This window comes from Oryx dammah, unplaced genomic scaffold (assembly GCF_014754425.2).
Source record: "Oryx dammah isolate SB20612 unplaced genomic scaffold, SCBI_Odam_1.1 HiC_scaffold_12, whole genome shotgun sequence".
NCBI classification, from domain to species: domain Eukaryota; kingdom Metazoa; phylum Chordata; class Mammalia; order Artiodactyla; family Bovidae; genus Oryx; species Oryx dammah.
Window position 1 is genome coordinate 52,909,357 of NW_024070196.1, and position 23,288 is coordinate 52,932,644.

Consider the following 23,288-nt stretch of genomic DNA (forward strand, 5'->3'; position numbering starts at 1 on the left):
TCTGCAGAAAGTTATCACCACCCAAAGCATGGAATTTTTAACCAAACACGGCCAAAAAGGAGAAGACAAGAGGAAGGCCTCTGGTAGAAGGCTCTGACTCAGGGCTGGGTCAAACCAGGAAGAAAGTCAGGGTGCTTCCTGGAACATGCATTTAGCCACCCATGTCAAGTCATGATACAACGCTATAAGGATCCCTCTTTAAGAGGTGGCAGAGATGTCACTTGAGGAAGAAGATGGGACTTCTCTGAAGAAGGAAAACAGAAAGAACACAAGCACTAGAGTCAGAATGTCCAGTGTTCACATCCTGGTTCAACCTAACCCAGTCTGAGCCCGCTGGGCAAGATACTTCCTAAAGCCACTTCTCTGAACCTTTAGAACAGGGATTCCTGGATCTCACTCACCAGGCTGTAGAGGTGAGTATACCTCTGAGCATGCATGAAATGACTGACGTCAAGAGAGCCCCCCTGCACAATGCCAAGCATACAGGGGCCCTCAATGGATGTTTGTTCTCTTGAATGAGAACACGTTTCCTCTTGACCCCAGGTGACATCGGGCAGATGGCAGAGGCTGGGAACCAGATCCTTTGTCTGGTTCCTTGAAAAAGCCCTTCCAGGAATGTCACTGCCACACAGAGGGGCTGAGGTCCCCTCCTGGGTTCATGGAGGGTCATGTAAGAAAGCTTCCTTCTCTTTCCTGCCCTGGTTTCCTCCTCAACCCCAGCAGGGAGGTCAGAGGCACGCAGACCAGGTGCTCCAGGCCTGGGCATCTGTACAGTGTTGGGGGTGTGAGGGCAGGTCCCCAGCTCCTACCCATTCTTCTTGGGCAAGTAGGCCTCCATGTCAAAGAAGACGTTCTGCCGCTCCTTGATGTTGGCGCCCATCTGCTGAACGAGCTCTGCCTCCTCCTGACTGGCATGGCGCTTGTACCTGAGGTCAGAGGTGTGGGGGTGAGACAAGCGTTACACAGACTGGATGAAGAAACCAGAAGCTCTAGGCACTACCCCGCATCCTTCCATCTCAATGCTTCTGGCAACCTCAGCTCTCCAGCTGTACTCTCTGGGTTTGATGCTGGCTCCCTGCCAGCCTTGGGAAACATCCTTTAACCTCTCTGCTTTTTTTCCCATACCTCAAAAACAGGGATAACATCAGACCTACCTTGTAAACGATATCATTGTGAGGACACAGTGAGTAAATGCAGTGTAAAACATTTAGAACACTCGACACATGGAACGAGCTCCAGGGATACTGGCTGGCAATACCACCCTCCACGCTATTCTACAGGAATAACCTGAAGGTTATGAAGAGTGCAGACAGGAAAAGAGTTTTGAAAGTACTAGCAGTCAACCAACCAAGGTCTGATTGTTGTTCTTTGGTGAGATTTAATTTCAAAACTAGAAAAACAAGTCATAGATACTCAGAACAATAGCAGGGGTCCTGGGGAACCTAACTCACGAGTCAACCTTCCAACCCAGCGGTTCTCAACTGGGGAAACTTGGGATGGGAGCTCTCCCAAACCATGAAGACACGGTCTGGGAACATTCTGGGTTCTCAAGACAGGAGTCGAGAGTTCTACTTGCATCCAGCGGGTAGAGGCCAGGGATGCTGCTCGACATCCGACAATGCGCAGGACAGCCCCCGGGAACAAAGAAGTGTCAACAGTGCCAGGAATGAAAAACCCTAGACAGATAAAAGACTGGAGTCCTACCACCAGTGAGATATGTTTTTCCAAGAGTGGTGATGTCATTATGTGGAACCATCCACACTCTTCACAGGACTAATGGGCCTCCATATCCAAAATGGTCAGTCAAGGTTAGGGGTATAATCAGTAACCATCTCCCAAATTTTCCATTGGGAAGGGAAGAATCACCCAGGAATCATAAACTGGAATGAAGGCCCAACTAAGCAGCCAGGGACAAGGCACTCAGAGCCTGTTTTCCTGTCTCCCTAGGGGGTCACAGCATCACTGGACTCCTTCACTTGCAGGGAAGGACAGCACTTTCCAAAGCATAAAGACATGGGACTAGGAAGTGAACAGGTGATCCTGGCCTTAGGAAACGAACTAGGGCGTAAGCTCAAGTATATCCCCACCAGGCATGCCGGACCTCTCAGCCCCTACACCAGAGACCTGGTGGGGTGAACTCCCTTTGCCTGAGACAAGGATACTTGCTATCTGCCTGCCCAACAGGACTTCTCATAACAACTGTCCTGTGGGAACTATGCCTCATCCTCTTCCCCCTCCCAAGTAGTTCAAGTAGAGACATCCCATCCCCCAGGCCCATAAACTGAGCATAGGACCAAGTCTCATATAAGTGTTACCACGCAGTCATGTCCGACTCTTTGCAACCCCATGGGCTTGCCTGCCAGGCTCGGATGTCCATGAAATTCTCCAGGCAAGAATACTGGAATGGGTTGCCATTTCCTCTTCCAGGAGATTTTCCCAACCCAGGTTTCCTGAACTACAGGAAGATTCTTTACCTTTGTTTGCGTCACCGGGGAAGCCCCCAAGTCTTATATAAACTGAGTCTCAATGACTGGGTCACAGATGGTCACATGACCAGTTCCAGCCAATGAGACTCACACCCAGCACTTGTGCTGAAAAACGAGTTCTCATTCTGCTGGGGTGGCCAAGCCAGTAGGAAGAAAGGCTAAGAAGATAACAGCCTGGCACTGCTGGTGGCTATCTTAGTGACCATCTCAGCCAGAGAGTGAAGCCAGTCTAGAGGAAGGCAAAATTGAGAGGAAAAAAAACAAATTCCTAAAAACACCCTTTGACCCTGTGGATCCAGTGATGCTTGACGCCACTTCTGTTTTTTTCCATTAAAATTTCCATTCTTGGCTCAAGCCAGTTTTGAGTTGAGATTCTGTCCCTAAAAGCCAGGGGAGCCTCTGAGTTGCAGCCCACCTACCTCTGGAGTGTGAGTTTCAGGTCCTTCAGTCGCGTCTTCTGCTTGTTGATGGAGCTGCTACACGAAGTCTGGAGTGCATTCAGTTCCTCCAGCTTCTGCTTGTAGATCCTGTGAGTTTCCTGAGGGATAGAAGAGCCCAGGCAGTGTGTGCAGGAGAACATAAAGGGGTTATTTTTCAGTCTGCTTGTGTCAGAGTATATTATTGTTCAGTCGCTAAGTCGTGTCCGACTTGACTTTTTTCGACCCCATGAACTGTAGCACGCCAGGCTTCCCTGTCCTTCACGACCTCCCAGGGTTTGCTCAAATTCATTCAGTGATGCTACCATCTCATCCTCTGCTGCCCTCTTCTCCTTTTGCCTTCAGTGTTTCCCAGGATCAAGGTCTTTTCCAATGAGTCAGCTCTTTGTGACTACAGAATCCAGTTTGACAGTTAAGATGATACAAGTACACCTATTAAAGATCTAACTTATAAAGCTGGGGCTGGATTTGGGGAAGGCAGCACTAGTGTAATAAGGAACTGCTGTCTTTTCCTGTGCAGGTTCTGTGTTTTCTGATGGGAACAGAAACCAAATATGCCTCTGAGGGACCAGCCACCTCTTGCCAATTCTTGGTCCAGGTGGTTTGAGTAGAGCTAACAGTGCCCATACCAAGCATGGTCATGTGACCCAGGCCCGGCTAATCAGTATTCTCCAATCCCCCCAGCAACTGATTGGTTCATAGGTGGATGCATGGCTCAAACTGAGCCAATAAGAGTCAGCTCTGGGACTTCACCTACAAGTATTGATTTAGAGATGCCCTCTTTCTCCTGGGTTTGTTAATCTGGTAGAAGGCACACCTGGGGGTGTTGAGTGTGGAGAGCCTGCCAAGAATGAAGCTGGGAACTTCCCTGGGAGTCCATTGGCTAAGACTTCAGACTCCCAATGCAGGGGGCCAGGGTTCAATCCCTAGTCAGGAAACTAGATCCCATATGCTCCAACTGCCACAACTAAAGATCCCCAGGTCACAACGAAGACTGAAGATCTCATGTGCCACAACTAAGACCTGATGCAGCCAAATAAATAATTTTTTAAAAAGAAGAATGAAGCCAAACAGGAAAACAGAATTGGGACACAGTAAGAGACAGCATTCTTATAGCGTCATTTCAGCGCTTGAATCTAACCAAGTCTGAATGCAACACTGATACTCTTAGTTATATGAATTAATAAATTTCTTTCTGGTTAGTCCAGTTTGAGTTGGATTTCTGATCTTGGCAATGAAGACAGTTCTTGGTAAGACAATTAAGAAAAAGACATACCTCCTCCCTTTAAGTCAACTCTCCTTATCCCAGGCACAGCCACTCCAATACACTCAATATCTTACCCCTGGAAATAACCATTTGGGACCACAAGGCCAGAGGAAATACAAGACAGTGGTCCCCACGGCAGGGAGAATGGAACAGAGGATCTTCTCAACATTACTGCCAGAAACACCTCCCCCTGGGTACTGCCCTATGCAGGGAAACAACCAGTCTCCTCCAGAGTCCTGATAATCTAAGACAAATACCAACAATCTGGAGAGAACAATATGAGGGTACGGGGACCATAAAATTAGAAACAATAATCCAATGGCCATATTTAAGGTGGCTGTCTGCTAGGGTGGCAGAGAACTGTATTAGCAGAGAGGAAAAAGGGATGGGCAGTGGGGCCCATAGCCTAAACCTTCATGTCCGCCAGGCAGGTTCCTAGATATGAAAGTTAAGCCCGAAAATAAGAAAAAAATGAAGGCAATGAAGTGAATAGCTAACACTTAGGGGGAACATGGAAGAATGCTCTGAGCATATCTCCTTTGGCCCTCAGTTGAGAGGGCTCGGTCCCCTGGATTTATACAGTTTCCTCATTCTCTCCTTCCTCAGCCCTCAGAGAGGAAAACCGTGTCTCATTTTTTTTAATTTAGCTTTTTAATTTTTAAGTAATCTCACACTTCTGAAAGAATTCTAAGAGTGCAAAGAATTCCTCTACACCTTTCGCCCAGATTCACCAACTATTAACATTATCATATATTTGCTTTCTTCCCATGTGTGTGTTTGTGTGTGCGTATGTTGCGTGTGTTCTTTATCTGTGTCAGGCATCAGTAAACCCACTGGCCAAATCTGGCCACCTGATTTTGTACAGGCAGTAAGCTAGAAATGATTTTTGTCTCACTGCAAAAGATCAAAAGAAGAATATTTCATGACATGTAAAACGCATACGAAATTGAAGCTCTGGAATCCATGAATAAACATCCATTTCACTGGAGCACAGCCACGCCCATTCATTTACATATCGTCTGCAGCACCACAACGGAACAAGAGTAGCTGTGAGAGAGACCACATGGCCTGCAAAGCCCAGAATCCTCACTACTTTACCTTTTTGTCAAGAGTCTGACCATTTCTGTTCTAAATCATTTAGGAGTTACTTGTAGACAATAGGCTTTTTTACTCCTAAATACTTCAATACGTATTTCCTAAGGACATGGCATTCTCTTATACATCTAACTATCAAATACAGAAAATGTTATTTTGATACAATACACTACTGTGGCCTCAAATACCATCCAAATTCAAGTTTGGATGTGAACGCTTTCTTTTTTTAATTATTATTATTATTTATCTATGGCTGTGTGGGGTCTTGTGGCTGCATGCAGGCTTTTTCTAGTTGCTACAAGCAGGAGCTACTCTCTAGCTGCAGTGTTTGCGTTTCTCACTGCAGTGGCTTCTCTTGTTGTGGAGCCTGGGTTCTAAAGCACGGGCTCAACAGTTACGGCATGCGGGCTTAGATGCTCCTTGGCATGTGGGATCTTCCCCTGCACTGGCAGGCAGATTCTTAACCACTGGCCCACCAGGGAAGTCCTGCGAACTATCTCTGGATGGCAATTTCTCCCCAGACCTGGGCCCAATTCCGTCTTATGCCTTGTACTGTTGTTCGTATCTCTTTGGTCTCCTTTAGTCTAGACCAGCTCCTCAACTTCTGTCTTGGGAATATCAGCATTTCTAAAGTGTTCAGTTGTTTAGGAGAATGTCCCTCTGCCTTGGTTTGTCTGATATTTCCTCATGATTGAATTTTGAATATGCATCTGAGACAGACACGCCACTCAAGTGACACTGGGTCCTCAGTGTCTCCCATGAGAAGGGACGTGGAGTCTGTGATGTTAACTCTGATTGCTTGGGAGAGATGGTGGCCATCTGTCTTCTCCACTGTACAGTGACCAGCTTCCTACCTGTAATGAATGAATAATCTGTACAGAAAGAGGCTTCAGCGCCAAAACAGTCCTCAATGTTCAACCAGTGTCTGCAGGTAAGAAAGGCAACTCTCCAGAACCAGACGTGGAGGATGGGTGCAGAGAGATCCCCAACTACACAGCCTTTGAGAAAGTGAAGTCTTTGGATTTGGAGTCCCCAGCAACGGAAGGTAAAACACCACACCACCTCCTGGCACTCTTGGGTGTCGGGCCCCCGTACAGTGAGATAAGACCCAGACTGCAACATCAACAGACAGATGCTCACCAGGCCCTCTTCAGTTTGAATTAATATTTAATTTCACAAGTAAACAGAAGGACATTATCCTCGTTAAAAATTAAAACACTATAGCTACAGCTAGAGTTGACTTTGAATAGACCGCTATCCTGTCTTCTCCCCCTTCTCCAGAAGTAACCACTGTTACGTTTCTTCTGGACTGTATTCTCTGTATCTATGTATTTCTATGTTCCACATAGACCTATTTCTATATATATATATATATATACATTTAACATATATACAAAAAATGCTCACTGCTGCAAAAACTAACTGTCCCTAATACTTACTCTCCTTTGTTTCCTTTTTTTAATTAATGAGTTTGAGTATTTATTACATCTCAGTTTTTTGTTTTTTAGCCCCACACCATGCGGCACATGAGGCACATAGGATCTTAGTTCCCCATTCAGGGATCAAACCTGTATCCCCTACACTGGGAGCAGAGAGTCAACCACTGGACCCCAAGACATAGCCAGCACATGGCTGTCCAGCTACAGACATTTCCCAGCCTCCTTAGCAGCTAAGTGTAGGAATACAACCAAGTGTTAGCCAATGGGTTGCAAGCAGAAGGGATGTAAGTTCTGAACTAGATTTTTTTTTTTAACCACTACACCTGCTCTTTCTAGCTATTCAGTTTTCACATGTCAAGGCAACATTTTCTGCCAAGAGTAACTGAACCACATTTTTCTAAGTAACGGCTTGCCCTCTACTCTTTTTTTCCCTGGCCGGCATATGGCAACAATGGATCCAGTTACCTTGAAACCGGAAATGGAAGCTACATGGTACAAATGACAAAGCCCACAATGTCCTCCTCAGCCACACCAACCTGGATCTTGTTTTAAAACATGACCACCAGTCCTTTAGCACTCCTCACATAGACAAGTGGTATCTCTTTTCAGTCTCCTTAAATACAAGTAGGCTTGTGGCTGGTCTGACCAATAAAACAGTCAGAAGTACCCCCCAGAACAAACAGCCCAATTAAAAAATGGACAGAAGATCTGAATAGACATTTTTCTAAAGAAGCCATACAGATGGCCAACAGGCACACAAAAAGATGCTCAACATCACTAATTATCAAGGAAATGCAAATTAAAACCACAGGGAGATACCACCTCACACCTGTCAGAATGGCTATCATTGAAAAGACCTCAAATAACAAATGCTGGCAAGGATATGGAGGAAAGGGAACCTTTGCACACTGTCGGTGGGAACGTAAATTGGTGCAGCCACTGTGGAAACAGTATGGAGGTTCCTCAAAAAAACTAAAAATAGACCTCCCATCTGATCCAGCACTTCCACTCCTGGGTCTTATCGAAGGAAATGAAAACACTAATTCAAAAAGAGACATGCACCTCAATGTTCATAGCAGCGTTATTTATAACAGCCAAGATACGGAAGTAACCTAAATGTCCATCAGCAGACGAATGGATAAAGAAGATGTGGTATACACACACACACACACACACACACAGGAACACCCATAAAAAAGAATGACATTTTTGCCATGGATGGACTTGGAGGGCATTATGTTTAATAATATGTCAGACAGAGAAAGAGAAATGCTATATATCACTTATATGTGGAATATAAAAAATACAACAAACTAGTGAATATAACAAAAAAGAAACAGACTCACAGAGAACAAACTAGTAGTTACCGGTGGGGAGAGAAAAGGGGAGGGGGGCAATACATGGGTAGGGGGATTGAGATACAAACTACTATGTATAAAATAAACAAGCTATAGGATACACTGTACGGCACAGGGAATACAGCCAACATTTTATCATAAGTAAAGTATAACCTTTAAAAATTGTGAATCACTGTATTATACACCTAAAACATATGTCTACTTTATATCAATTTTTTAAAGACGGCAGAACTGACACTATACCATTTCTGAGAAAAACTCACAGAGGGCCATTGGGTTTGCACCTTCTTTGCTGGAACACTAGCTTCTGGGACAAAAAGTTCCATGACTCTGAGGCCACCATGCTGCATGGAAACCCTAACCACATAGAGAAGCCACATGACGGCAGTCTGATCTGGTCAACAGCCACAACTAGAATAAATCTTCTTGTCATTCAGTTCAGGCAGATATGAGGGTCAAGAAACCTCTAGATAATTCCAGCTCCAACCATTTGCATCTTCCCAGGTAAGGCCTCTGACCTCATGGAACATAGTCAAGCCATCCCCACCATGCCCTGCTTAAATTCCTGACTCCCAGAATCCATGAGCAAAATGCAATTACTGTTGCTTTATGCCAATGGATAACTGGAACACTCAGCACCCATCTGAACCACTATATGAGAAAGGAAGAAGCTATCTCATTGAAACCGTTTTATTAGGGGATCTCTTTGCTACAGCAGTATAGCTTATACCCTAAAGCACATACTTTTAATTTTTTTAATATATTAACAGTATCAGAATATAGATACAATTTCACAACTTTCTTTTCTCACTCAATAATATGTCTTATAGACCCACCCACATAAGAATACATAGATAGGGATTTCTTTGGTGGTCCAGTGGCTAAGACTCCACACCCTCAACACAGAGGGCCCAGGTTTGATACGGGGTCAGGGAACTAGATCCCACATGCCACAACTAAGAGTGTACATGCCACAACGATGATCAAAGATCCCACGTGCCACAACTAAGACTGGCAGAGCCAAATTAATTAATAAAAAGAAGAATATATAGATGTGCTTCATTTTTAGTCCTGTTCAGTCCTTCATACTATGAACATACAACAGTTTATTTAGCCATTTTCCTGTCACTGGATACTTAGGTTGTCTCTAGTCTCTGACAATAACCAACAATGCAACAATGATTAATATCCTTGTACTGTCTCCTTGGGCACACACACAAGTGTCTCTGGGGAAGAGAAGTGGAATTGCTGGGTCATAGGCTACAGGCTTGTTTTTACTTTTAACCTACCTTGGCAAACTGCCCACAGAGTGGCTGTGCCAATTTATGCTCTCACCCACAGCATATGACAGCTGCCCACACTTCACCAACACTCGGCGCTATCCCCACTGACTTTCTTAAAGGCTCATGCCTCCATGGGTTTCCCAGTGGTGTAATGGTAAAAGAACCCACCTGCCAATGCAGGTAGACGTAAGAGATGCAGCTTCGATCCCTGGGTCGGGAAGATCCCCTGAAGAAGGAAATGGCAACCCATTCCAGTATTCTTGCCTGGAGAATCCCATGGACAAAGGAGCCTGGCAGGCTACAGTCCATAGGGTTGCACAGAGTCAGACACGGCTGAAGCTACTTGGCACACACGCGTGCAGTGCTCCATACTCCACCTAATGCTGAAGCTCCAATACTTTGGCCACCTGATGTGAAGAGCCGTCGCACTGGAAAAGTCCCTGATGCTGGGAAAGACTGAAGGCAGGAGGAGAAGGGGGCAACAGAGGATAAGATGATCGGATGGCATCACCGACTCAATGAATGAGTTTGAGCAAACTCTGGGAGACAGTGAAGGACAGGGAAGCCTGGCGTACTGTAGTCCATGGGGTTGCAAAGAGTCAGACATGACTCAGCGACTAAACAACAATAACGCCCCACTGGTGGTATTTTCTGCTCACTCTTAAAACATCAGACTGAAGTCCATGGCCCTTCTCATAATTGTGTCCCCAGGCACATACAGTCATTCCTGACTCCTAACAGTTCTCTGTCTTTCTGTCTGCCATTGGCTAGGGCCACTTCCTAAGGGAGATCTGATACTGGAGACTACACCTCCTGTCCACCCTGTCCTCGGCTCCAGGCTCAGGATTTGTCAGCCTCAAGGACAATGTGAAGTGGAAACAAGGCCCTTAGTGTGACACGCTCTCTGTTCCCAGGGCATTCCTCACCCACGCCCAGCCTCTGCTGATTCCACCTTGTGCCAGTCACATAAGCAGCAGGAAAGATCATCAACTCATTTCTTGGATTCTGTCCTTTTTCCAGACAGTTGTCTCTCAGTCTTTTTTCAACTGCAGTAAAAATATATATAAAACATACCATGTTAATCATTAAAATTTTTCTAATTGCAATAAAATACACATAAAACTTACCATCTTAACCATTTTATGTGCACAACTCAGTGACATCAAATATGTTCACATTATTTGCCATCCATCTCCAGAACTTTTTCATCAGCTCAACTGAAACTCTGAACCCATCACCCAAGAACTCAGTTTCCTGTTCCCCTCGGCCCCTGACAACCTCCACTCTGTTTTCTTATTTATTTCTTGTTGGCTACGCTGGGTCTTCACTGTTTTGAACGGGCTTTCTCTAATTGTGGCAAGCAGGGGCTACTCTTTGCTGCAGTGCTCAGGCTCCTCATTGCAATGGCCTCTCATTATGGAGCGCAGGTTCTAGGCAAGCGGGCTTCAGTCGTTGCAGCTCGTGGGCTCAACAGTTACAACTCCAGGGCTTAGTTGCTCTGAGGCATGTGGGATCTTCCCAGAACAGAGATCAAACCCGTGTCTCCGGCACTGGCAAGTGGGGGCGTACCCATTGTGCCACCTGGGAAGTCCTCTACCACTCTCTACTTCTATGAATTTGACTCCTCTAAGTACCTCATATAAGTTGACTCATACAGTATATTTTTGTGCCTGACATTTAAACACAGCATAACGTCTTCAAGGTCCATCCACGCTGCAGAACGTATCAGAAGTTCCTTCCTCTTTAAGGCTGAACAATACCCCACAGTATATACCGCATTTTATCCACCCATCTGTCAATGCACACCTGGGCTGCTTCCATCTTTTGGGTATTGTGCATAATGTTACTATGAACATGGATGTATATATAGTTGTTTGAGTCCCTGCTTTTAATTCTTTGAGGTGTGTGTGTGTGTGTGTGTGTACTCACAAGCAGAATTTCTGGATCATATGATAATTAATCACACAGCTTAATTTTTTTTTTTAAAGAACTGCCATATCATTTTCCAGAGAGGCGGAATCATTTCACGACAGCTGTCTCTTGATGGGACTGTCTTTGTGGTGTTTCTAGGAAGGGGCGGGAGGGGGAGGAACACAATTCCTGTCTTCCCTCAGAGACCCTGCCCTCCACTCCTGAGGATGTCTCCAGAAGACCCTCAACTGGACCTGTGCTTTGAGACGCTTTTTCCAGGAGTGAGCCACACGGAGGCAAGCCAATCCTGCCTTTCAACCAACCAGCCCCTATGGTCTTGAACACAACTAGTCGCCAGATGGAAGCCTTCTGTTGTTTTTGCCAGCTCGGCAGCTACTCCCTTTCTGGTTAATTCCCTGTAATTTCTTTGGAGATCCTCCCTCCCTGACACTGAGTCCATGAGATCTGGCTAGGGACAGAGTGGACCTTGCCCCAGGTTCCAGGGAAAAATGACCCAGGCCTGGCCAATTAGAACATCACCCTCCTGACCCAGCTGGTTGACTCAGTGACAAGCATTCAAAACCAGTCACACTCAGTTGTGGGACTTTTTATCAGAACTGTTGAAAAAATGGGGAAAAAAAGAAACTTTTTTGCCACTTGTTTTGAAGGCAGCAGGATATGAGCCCAGAGCTAATGGGGCTGCCGTTAGCTGCCTGGGAATGAACCCAACTGAGAGGAAAACAGGATGGAGGGGTAAACTGAGCCTTGATGGCTTCATTTAAGCTCCTGGATCAGCTTATATCTGCAGGTGGTACACCTCTGAGGTCCTAATGAACATAAGTGAACAAATGCCATTTTACTGTTTGGCTTTGCCAATTTGGGTTGAGTATCTCCATTTAAGAGGCCAGTGCCAGGGACTTCCGTGGTGGTCCAGTGACTAAGACTTTGCACTCCCAATGCAGGGGGTCCAGGTTCGGTCCCCAGGCAGGGAACTAGACCCCATTTGCTGCAATTAAGAGTTCACATGCCACAACTAAAGACCCCGTGTGCAGAAAGGAAGACAATATCCCACATGCCACAACAAAGACCCAGTACAGTCAAATTAATTAGCTAATTTAAAAACGAGGCAAGGGTCAGAATCTAGATTAATACGCCAAAGAACAGAGCCTCTCTTCTGGGAAAAGTTAACCATACCAGGTAAGAAGAGAAGCCATAAATCTTGGACCCATTACCAGGCTCTTGCCCTGGGCACTGTCATTGTAAAGGTGCCAAAAACTTGGAGCCTGATGAATAAATCCTTCATCAAGCCAGTAACTAAACAGGCACTTTAAAATGCAGATCTCTGAACAACCATACTGGGTGTTTTTCTGCCAAAGCAAGAACCTAAACCATTATTTTTTAACAACTTTATTGGGGTATAACTTACATGTCATAAAATTCTCACTTTAAGTGTACAATTAAGTGATTTTTATACATTTATCAAGTTGTGCAACTATTTCCAAGTCCAGTTTCAGAACTTTCCGTCACCCAATAAGATCTCTAGTGTTTATCCACACTCACTCCCCACTCTTCCTTCCTCCCAGCTCCTGGCAACCACGAACCCACCTTCTGACTCTATAGATTTGTCTTTTCTAGGTATTTCATATCAATGGAATCATATAATATGCAGTTTTGTGTCTGGTTCTTTCACATAGAATAGTGTTTTTGAGGTGTACTTCTGTTTTTTATTGCACCGCAGTATTTATACCATATTTTGTTTATTCATCTACCAGTTTTTGGACATTTAAGGTATTTCCAGTCTTTGGCTATTACGAATAAGGCTGCCATGCACATTCGTGCACAAGTCTTGGTAGTAGATATATATTTCAACTTCTCTTGGTTAGATACCTAGGAATGAAACTTCTGGGTCATATGGTACATGTATGTTTGCCAACTTTCAAAGAAAATGCCAAAATAACAAACCACTATTTTTATTTCTAAACTTGGCAGCAGTGGGACTTTCCTGGTGGTCTAGTGGCTAAGACTCTGCACTCCCAATGCAAGGGGCCCACGGTTCAATCCCTGCTCGGGGAATTAGATACCACATGCTACAATGGAAAGACCCTGCATGCTGCAAGGAAGACAGCGCAGCCAAATAAATAAATAAAAAGAAATACAATTTAAAGTAAATAAAATAAAATAAACTTGGCAGCAGTGGACTGAAGCAAAGGAGCACACTCACCAAAACTGGGAGTCAGGTGTCTGCACACAATGCAGGGAGTACCAGCTTATAAAACACATGACTGACTCCCACTTCAAGTTGCTACCTCCAAAAATAACCCAGAGTGCTGGGGGCACCGGAGCAGACAGGCAGCTGGGAAAGAAAGGACTCTGCTCTGCTGCTCAGAGCAAGTCCCAACCCCCAGCTGTCCAACTCAAGACCAAGCAAAGGAAAGAAAGACCCACTGATAAAGTACCTAAAGATAGAGCTTTGGGGTAGGGGGCGGGGAAGGATAGTTCCAAGGCACACACTGCCAGGAAACAATCAAATGCTGACTATATAAATGTAATAAAAATTCCCAAGAGAAAGTACAAGCATTGTACACTGCTCAGTTCTTCAGTAAATGAAATTTGCATGGTCATAATCACATAAATGACTGAGTCTTTTTGTTTGTTTGTTTTAGCCACACCTCTCGGCATGTGGGATCTTAGTTCCCCAACCAGATGTTGAACCCGGGCCCCTGAAGTGGAAGCGCTGAGTCTTAACCACTGGACCATCAGGGAAGTCCCATTGAGCCTATTTTTATGAACAAGCCTTTTGGTACTGTTAGGTGACTTTTTGGTCTCCTGCTCATTTGACTATGAAATATTTCAGGCATATTGAAAAGGACAGAAAATCCTATAATTAATAGAAAATAAACAACATTAATGCCCACATTTCTCACCCTCAGTTTAAGAACTAATAGTACACAAATTGTTGAAAGCCCCTACATATTCTATCTACATAGCATTCCCATCCTTTGCCCCCAACGAGAGGAAGCCCTAGGCTGGTTATTTCCACCCCCAAGCCCACCCCAGATCAATCCTGTCTTCCTCTGTGCCCTGAGAGGTTGGCTCTTACGGACTGCATCTCCTGGGCTCCCTTGCCCTGCCTCCTACTTAGCCAATGGGATGCAAGGACAGAAGACGGGGTGCAGGAGGAGAGGCAGACTTGGGTATTGGTTTCCCCTGCCTCCTCCTCACCTTACTAGGCTTTTGATGCTACAGCTCCAGTCCTGCAGCTCTCCTTACCCTGCAACAGGCTCCGGTGACTGCCCCTTCCCTCTGTCCCTTAAGTATTAGGATGGTCCCAACTCCAGGGGCCTCGTATCCAACTCTTGATGACCCCATGGACTGTAGCCCGCCAGGCTCCTCTGTCCATGGAATTCTCCAGGCCAGAATACTGGAGTGGGAAGCCATTCCCTTTTCTAGGGGATCTTTCTGACTCAGGGATTGAACCTGCGTCTCTCGCATTGGAGGCAGATTCTTTACTATCTGAGCCACCAGGGAAACCCTTTAAAACGCCACACCTCTATAAATAGCCCCGTCCTTAAACTCTTTTCAGTGAGTTCCATCCAGAAGAGTCATTTGCTGCTTGCTAGGGCCCTGCCCAAATCTCCATTCTACTGAATCTGACCCATATCACTCCCTTGCAAAAGTCTGTATTTGTACTGTATAGACACATATCAGTAAGCAGAACATAAGTGCTGTTTTGAATGCTTTAAACTATAATATACATGTCATACTATATATAACCGCTTAGCAACTTTTCACTCAATGTTGCTTTTCTCTTTAAAACATTTACCCATGTTGATACATATGGTTCTAGTTTATTCATTCTGATCTTCATACCACACTCTACAGACGTTCAAAGGAATTATCCACCCTGATGGACAGTTAGGTTTCCAGATTTTAGTTGTTATAGAATGCTTATACACATTTCCTATTTGACTTTTTAACTATGTGGCTACGCATTACTTATAAAAATAAAGGATAGATCAGAGACAGAGAGAGACAGACACTAACATTGGCCCTGTTAGCTGGGATGCCCATAGCTCCTTTCCCACATATCTGATTGCCATTCCTCTTATGACATGTACAGGAGACACAAACACAATCCTTCAGTTTCCATTGAAGGATTTGGAGATCTGCCACCTCTCCTGTCCTCTGAGGCCACAAACTCTGCCCCAGAGGGAAGATGAGGTTAATGATTCCAGGTCCCAGCACGGCTGTGACACATCTGGAGATGCCCTCTTAACATAACTTGACTGAGTCACAACACCTGAGCCAATATTTATTGCAGGAATTGATGGCAATGAGACTGCCCTGGCGGTCCAGTGGTTAAGACTCTGTACTGCCACTACAGTGGGAATGGGTTTAATACCTGGTTGGGGAACTAAGCTCCCATATAGCATGGCCAAAAAAAAAAAAAATTTTGCCAGAATGGAATCATGCGCCATTTTCAGACAGGGCTCTGGTCTAGGAGCTCTGCAAGCTGGTGGACAGCCCAGAAGACTGCCAGACTCATGGCCACCACAAAAACACGGTGGCTGATAGTTGGGGCTGGTGCTAAGTTTTCAACAGACTGCATTTATATAGTTCTGTTTCTAAGGAACTGACTTCAAACACAGATTTCTGAATGCTGAATATACTGAACTAAGACTCACTGCCAGTGGAAACACTACAAAGACGACAAGTTGACTTCACCTAAACTGTATCAGTTCTATCCTGGGAAAGATTCTGAGTCATGTGCCAGGATCAATTAGTAATGTCTGTTATAGGAACAGTAAGTGGAGGTATAGGCAAGCATGTCAGGCATTTGGGAGGCAGGTAACATAAAACTTAAGTGATTAGGCTTGAGGCTCAGACTGACTTCACATCTAGAATCTGCGACTTCTTCATTTTCTCAGTTGTGAAAGAGTTAGGGCATGAGATATAGGTAACAGGTATTTTTAAAATCAGCTTTATAGGTATAATTTACATACCAATTCACCAATTTTCAGGTGTACAATTCAATGAATTTTGGCAAATATATACAGTTGTGTAACCACCACCACAATGAGGATATAAAACAAAGGTTCCCTAACTTTGTTGGTTTACCACACCCTTAGTGTCTCAATGAACTTTTCACAGGATCCTTAGGCCAAATAATTGGAAGAAAAAGTGAAAGTGAAGTCATTCAGTTGTGTCCAACTCTTTGTGACCCTATGGACTGTGTAGCCTGCCAGGCTCCTCTGCCCATGGGGATTCTCCAGGCAAGAATACTGGAGTGGGTTGCCATTTCCTTCTCCAGGGGATCTTCCCGACCTAGGCATCGAACCTGGGTCTCCTGCATTGCAGGCAGAATCTTTACCCTCTGAGCCACTAAGGAAGCCAAATAATTGAAAAGTATCTATGTCCTAACAACTCAGTAGCCTCTTGGAGAAAAAAAAAAAAGAATATGCAGAAATTGACAAGGGTATTTTTATTTCATTTTGAAGTAACCAAAAGTATTTATGGGTGTGTATGCCTGTCAGGCTCTGCACAAATTCACAAACCTTAGAAATAGAGTAGACACTGTCACCCTCATTTCTTGTTCTACATTGATTTTCACATAGTACTTGATTTTAATCAGCACCAAAAACCCAACTTCACAAAGATATGACATCATTTAAAAGAATGTAGCATAATCTAATGTGCAGCTGTGAACTACTCCATTAGCAGTTTAAGTGGTATGTGAGAGATGTCATTGTCTTTCTCTTGAAAATTTAAATTATCCCATAGTGCCCCTGTGAGCTTGCTGCAGCTCCTTGGAGGTGCCTGAACACAGTTGGTGAAACACAGATATAGACTGTTTCTACAATATTACTCCTAAAAAGATAGCTGTCTGGCATCCTTCTCTGTTTTTGTTTTTTTTTTAACTAGCAGTACTTTGATTTTCCTTCATGGGACCACCCCTCTCCCACTGTTATTTCATGTGGTTTGAGCAGCAGTCATCCCAGTCCTGGGCAACAGGGGAGACATATTAACCAAGACCCAGCCAATCAGTGCCACAGGATCTGGATAAGGGATAACCACATGACCCAGGTAGGGCCAATGAGAGTCAGCCCCGGGACTCCAGCCAGAATTACAGGGGAAAAGATGGCTCGTTTCTGAGGTTTGCTAAGCTGGTAGATGTCAGCCTGGGGCTGTCTAAGCTCATCTTGGCCACAACATGGGAGAGAGCATTGAGAACGAAGCTGACAGAGGACACAGACACACGTGCACACGTAAACATCACTGGAGAACCTGGATCCAGCCCTGCCTGAAGCCATTTGCCACTGGATTTTCCAGTACAGAAGCCAATAAACTATTTTGATTTTTTGGCTTACAACTGGTTGAATTGGATTTCTGCCACTTACAACTAAGAACCCTTACTAATGCTTCATGTTAAAGCACCATAGAAATAAAATTAGTCCCCACAAGTCCAAAAGTTTCCTTCTAAAGCCAAGGGTCTCAGGATACTTTTGGAGCTCAACCCCAAAAATGCCTGATGGAAACAGCTGGCCTGGGGTCAAATTCTGGCTCCACGAATTTCAAGTTACGTAACATCTCTCAGCCTCAGTCTCATCAATAAAGCCAGGTTGTTGTTTAGATTAAATGGAATAATCCATGTATCATACAGTTAGTTCTTATTGTTGCTGCTATTACTGTCAGCCTTTGTTTGGTAGATAAAGCAACTCAAGTTCAGAGAGGCAGCTTGCTAAAGGTCAGATGCTAGACAGCAGCAGAATTCAGTCCTGAACCCAAGAATTCTGACTCCCTTGTCCAGAGTTCTTTCCACACAACCCACTTCTAGAGGAAGAGAGGCCTAGAAAGTAATGCAAGAAGGGAGAGAAACAAGAGTACCAAGGGCACAGACCTACCTTGGGCAGTGGTTAAGAGTACAGACTCTGGGGACTTCCCCAGCAGTCCAGTGATTAAGACTCCACACTCCCAATGCAGGGGGCACCAGTTCAATATCTAGTGTGGGACTACGATCCTGTGTGATGCAAGGCATGGCCTAAATAAATAAATAAAATTTTTAAAGAGTATAGACGTTGATGTTCACCTGCCTGGATTTGAATCCTGACTCTAGTACTTATACTTTGGGGTGTATTTTTCACTCTGTAAGATGGGTATATCAGGCTCTATTTCAGAGGGTTTTAATTAAATAATACTGATCTTCCTGCTTCCAGCCTGTCCCCTCATATCTATTCTATACACAGCAGCCAAAGGAATACCCGTTTCATTGGTAATAAAAGCCAAAAATCTCTGTAATGTCCCACCACGCCCCTGCATTTCTGCGAGGTCAGGATAAGGGAAAGGCCTCTTCAGGCTACCTCCTTCCTGGGTGCAGAGGGATGAGGTCAGGTTTTCAGAGAGGCAAGACAAGAAATGCTCATTAAATCACCTGCCACCGCATCTGTAAGTGACCTTCTGTGGTCACACCACAGGCCACAGGGCCAAACATGCACCAGTCTCAGACTAATGGTCAATCAGCCAGCACACCCAAAACCCCAACCAGCCAAAACCAAAGTCCTCACAGCAACTCAGCCTTGCCCCTGAGTCCACGGAGGCCCTGGCAGATGTACATCACAGACAAAAGAACAAAGATCCTTTCCTCTAGAAAGTCCCAGAGATTTTCACATTTTAGGGGTTGGGGAGTGGGGGAATTCCAGAAATCTCTCAAATCCTCTTGGGTCTGAAATTAGATTTCCTCTTTCCTCCCTCCACTGGCAAAAGGGAAGGAGAGGTAAAACACAGAGATATTATACATCATCCCAAGAAAGACAGAATCAGAGAGATACGAACATGAAACCCACAAATCCCAGATTCTGAAGCAGATACAGGTGAAGGAAGATAGACTGGGATTTTCTGGTGGGAGAAAAAGACCCTTCCTACCATTAACCTTTCTAGTTCCAGTCAGCACCCCCCCACCCCATATACCTGTTGTGACCTCCTTGCTCCCCGACAAATGTCTCATATTTGAAAGTTCACCCAACACATACATAATGACAACGTACACTTTACTTATTACATGCCTATTTCCAGAAGTTCATCTCAGGAGTTCAGAGTTCTCACGTGTATTATGGAGGGTGGGAGGAGGGATAAGAAATCGGACCTAGTCCATCCCACTTGGCCCAATGCTGAAGACCTGAGTAAGGGACATCATGGTTTCGACCCAGTCAGTCCTTTTACAACCCTTGCTGTGCACCAGGGGACACAATCCAGGATTCATCTCCAATTCCTCTCTGTCCCCCACACACTTGATCCCCAGAGACGCCAAGTAAAAACAACAAATCAAACGTCTCCTTTGCAACCTCTGCCTGCCAAGACTAGCTATCTAATTGCTGTTAATTGCATTAATTGTATAGCTCTGAAGAGTTAAGACTCTTCCTTCTAGCCGAAAGCAGGGTCAGGGAAAGGAATTATGAACAACAAAAGCTCCACACAGCAAAACTCTTCTCTCACGCCCAACCCTAATACCGTCCATGGGTCCACAGTTGGACATAACCAAGAGCCCAGCAGGACAAAGCAGCGAGAAGCAGCTGAGTGGGGACTTCCCTGGTGGTCCAGTGGTTAAGACTCCTCGCTCCCAATGCAAGAGTCCCAGGTTCAGTCCCTGATCGGGGAACTAGATCCCACGAGCCACAACTAAAGATCCCCTACATACTACAATGAAGACTGAAGATCCTGAGTGCCACAACTAAGACTTGGCACAGCCAAAATAAAGATAAATACTGAGAAAAGAAAAAAGTAGCTGACTCTTCTCCACAGCAGGAGAGCCAGAAAAGTCCCCTGGGAACCAGCTCTGGTACCTTACTCTCTGCTCACACCTAAAACAGCACCCCTCTCCCTGCGTGGTCTCTCTAGCACCCCTTCTCTATTCTTCGGGATCTATGACCCAATGACCCATCTTCCCTCTAGATGGGTCTGGAAAAACCCATCACAGACACCCTTCCCCATCTCCCCTCCCTCCCCTACTCTGGCCACAGTAAGAGGCTAACCAAACCGCAGACAAGAGCTCCATGGACAAGCAAAATGTCCCTGCTCCCAGCTGAGACTAGGCAGAAGTTGGCGGGGGGCGGGGGGGGGGGCGGGGGGTGTTCCATGTGATTTCAGGCAAACAGAGCCCAACTCTGGAGAAAACAAACACAATCCGGCAGCTGGGGAGGGAACAGCCCCATCTCCCAAAAAAAGGTCCAGGCATCTCTCTTAGCCAAACCCAAGATTTCCAGAGACCTCTCTAGTCACCAGGATAGGCAGCTGAGGCCTCTGGGAACCTCCTATCAGGAACAACTCCTGCCAGGGACCCTGCAGCGGCAATGCCGATGCTGTTCTTTCAAGGGGCCTCTCTTACACCCGACCTCGCCCCACCCAGCATAAGGCTCTGGGCCAAAGGGTGAGGGCTGAGAGCAGCCTCTATCACTGGGAGGCAACCCAGCTGTCAGAAGTGACAGATGTCATCCACGACGCCAAACTCGGCCTGCAGCAACGTCAGAGGCGGGACACAGGAGCCTCAAAGGCTGAGGCCAGGGCTCTCTAACCCCTAAGCAAAGCCTGCGGGTTCAAGATGAAGGGCTCCCAAGCACATCTCCCAAAACGGAGCGTCAGAGGAGAGCGCTGACCTGCCACAGCAAACGGGGAGTGGAGCCGCCAAAACCTGGTGGGCGGCGGTGGGGTTAGGGGAGACCCCTGAGGAGGTAGGGGCTGGGCTTTCTCTTTTGAGTCCCAGAGCATACCTGGTCCCTCCGGCCTCCCCCACATGGACATGCCTGGAACTTCCCCTCAGAGGTCACAGATCAACTTTCTGCAGCGAAGGAGGCGCGCAAGGCAAAGAGCCGGTGAGAAGGCGGGCGGGGGGGGGGGCGGGGGCGGGTTTCCACCCGGCGCCCTAAGTGGATGAAAAAGTGAAGTCCTGGGAGATGGGAGGGGGCTGGCCCACGCAGACCACCGGCAACACCCCCCCGCCCTCCGCCGCAGGGCCTGGCACGGGGCAACCTCTGGGCCTTGATGGTTCCCACGGCCGGAGCTGGGAGAAGCAGGAAAGGAAAAATACCGGGCACTTCAGGTAGCAGAGTTTCGGGACCAGGTGGCCCGGTCCTACCTGCAGTTCCTGAAATTCTCCCTCCAGCTCGTGCCACTCGCGCTCGCAACGCTCCAGCTGGCCGGACATGGTGCAGTGGTGCTAGGCGGCGGCTGCTCCCGCAGCGTGGCGCGGCAAGCCACCCGCACCCCACGCGTGTCCGCCGGCCAGCCGCCTTCCCAGGCACCAGCTGTTCCTGCGCAGCCCGAGCCACGCGCGCACCTGACGTCACAGCCCCTGCCCAGGCGCCCGCCCCACCCCCTCGCCGGGAGGCAGCCCCTGCGCACGCGCACGCGCCTCCCCGGTCCCGCCCCCGCGCGCCAGGCGCCCGCGGCGGGCGATTGTTGTACCTTTGCGGGACTTGGCTGGGTCTCTCAGTGTTTCTTTAGAAATGCTTCGGCCCGTACGGAATCTCTCATGCCTAGCTGGGATGGGAAAGTTGTCCGCAAACTTCATTTGTAAAGCTTATTTTACCTAGACTGTGGGTATTTGAGGTGTCTGGGGTTGGAGGGAGGAAGGAGTTTGCGGGGAGGGAGCGTTGCCTTAACGGAGCCGAAGCCAGCCACGGCCTGAAATGCTAGAACTGACATTGACCATCCAGCAAGGTCGCCGGGCAGGGCAGGGAAGCTCAGAGAGGGCCCTGTCATCTCATATTGTCAGTATTTATTGCAACTAAAATATCCTAGATCCTGCCCTCTAAGACTCTGGGTGACTCGCTTGACAGCTGTTTCTGTCATTCAAATGACATAATCACCTCATTGCTAATTGAATCCCCTCTCCCTCCTGGTCCTACAAGCTCTATCCCTGCTAGCTTTCCAGGCATAGCTCCTACTCACCCCTCTTCAGCCACTGTTTTTTAATTCCTGCTTTTGTATGAAATATTCGTCCTTGTAACTCTTCACTTGGTTTCCTCTTTCTAATCATTCTCTACTTAGTTCAAATGACACCTGTATTAGTTTCCTAGGGCTGCCCTAACTATAAACTGGGTTAAATACCACAAACTGGGTGACTTAAACAACAGAAATGTGTTCTCTCATGGCTCTGGAGGCTAGACGTGAGAAATCAAGGGGACAACAAATCCATACTCCTTGGAATCTTGCTTCTTCATAGCTTATGGTGGTGGTCACCAACCAGCATTCCTTGGCTTGCAGCTTCACCCCTCCAGCCTCTGCATTCTGTTGTTATATAGTTCTCCTTCCCTGCATGCTTGTCTCTGTGTGTCCTCTCCTCTTACAAGGACACCGGCCTCCTTGGATTAAGGGCCCACATGCCTCATGGCCAAAAAAAAAACAGAACATAAACAAAAGTAATAACAAATTCAATAAAGACTTTAAAAATGGTCCACATGAAAAAAGAAAAAAATGGGGGGTGGGTGGGAGGGAGGTTGAAGAGGGAAGGGACATATGTATACTTATGGCTGATTCACGTTGTTATACAGCAAAAACCAACATTTTTAAGCAATTATCCTCCAGTTAAAATAATTTTTTTAAAGTGGGAGGCTCTGGGTACACTGGACTCATGTTCATACTTGGCCATGGGCTGGAACAGATGAACAGATGTCCCCTTCACAAAGGGCTTGCCAGTCACCACAGTCCCCACCATGCTCAATTGTACTGCCCCAGCTTATTTCTTGTGGACTGGAGACTGCTGAGTTTGAGAATTCTGAGATAAAGTGTCATGAAGCTTGGAAACCTGTATAAATCACACACATGGTGAAAAAAAAAACCCAGAAAACAGTTTAATTGGGGTTAGTAGACATAAAAGGAAACCCAGGGCCTTGAAGGATGAATTAAATGTCACCAAGCAGGAGGAGAAGGGGACAACAGAGGATGAAACGGCTGGATGGCATCATTGACTCAAGGGACATGAGTCTGAGCAAACTCCGGGAGATAGTGAAGGACAGGGAA

The 23,288-nt window shown here is 46.2% G+C and overlaps 1 protein-coding gene across 1 annotated transcript in view; it reads right to left on the bottom strand.

Annotated features, from left to right (window-relative positions):
* The window catches only part of TMEM120B (transmembrane protein 120B), a 43,337-nt gene extending 21,726 nt beyond the window's left edge, over positions 1 to 21,611 (bottom strand). Inside the window, exons 1-3 of the mRNA XM_040250713.1 lie at positions 21,403 to 21,611; positions 2,906 to 3,024; positions 810 to 926 (exon numbers count right to left, since the gene is read on the bottom strand). Of these exons, the coding sequence (XP_040106647.1) occupies positions 810 to 926; positions 2,906 to 3,024; positions 21,403 to 21,471 (305 nt within the window). The 5' untranslated portion in view covers positions 21,472 to 21,611. The remainder of the gene's footprint in view (positions 1 to 809; positions 927 to 2,905; positions 3,025 to 21,402) is intronic.
* Between the last annotated feature and the right edge of the window lie 1,677 nt (positions 21,612 to 23,288).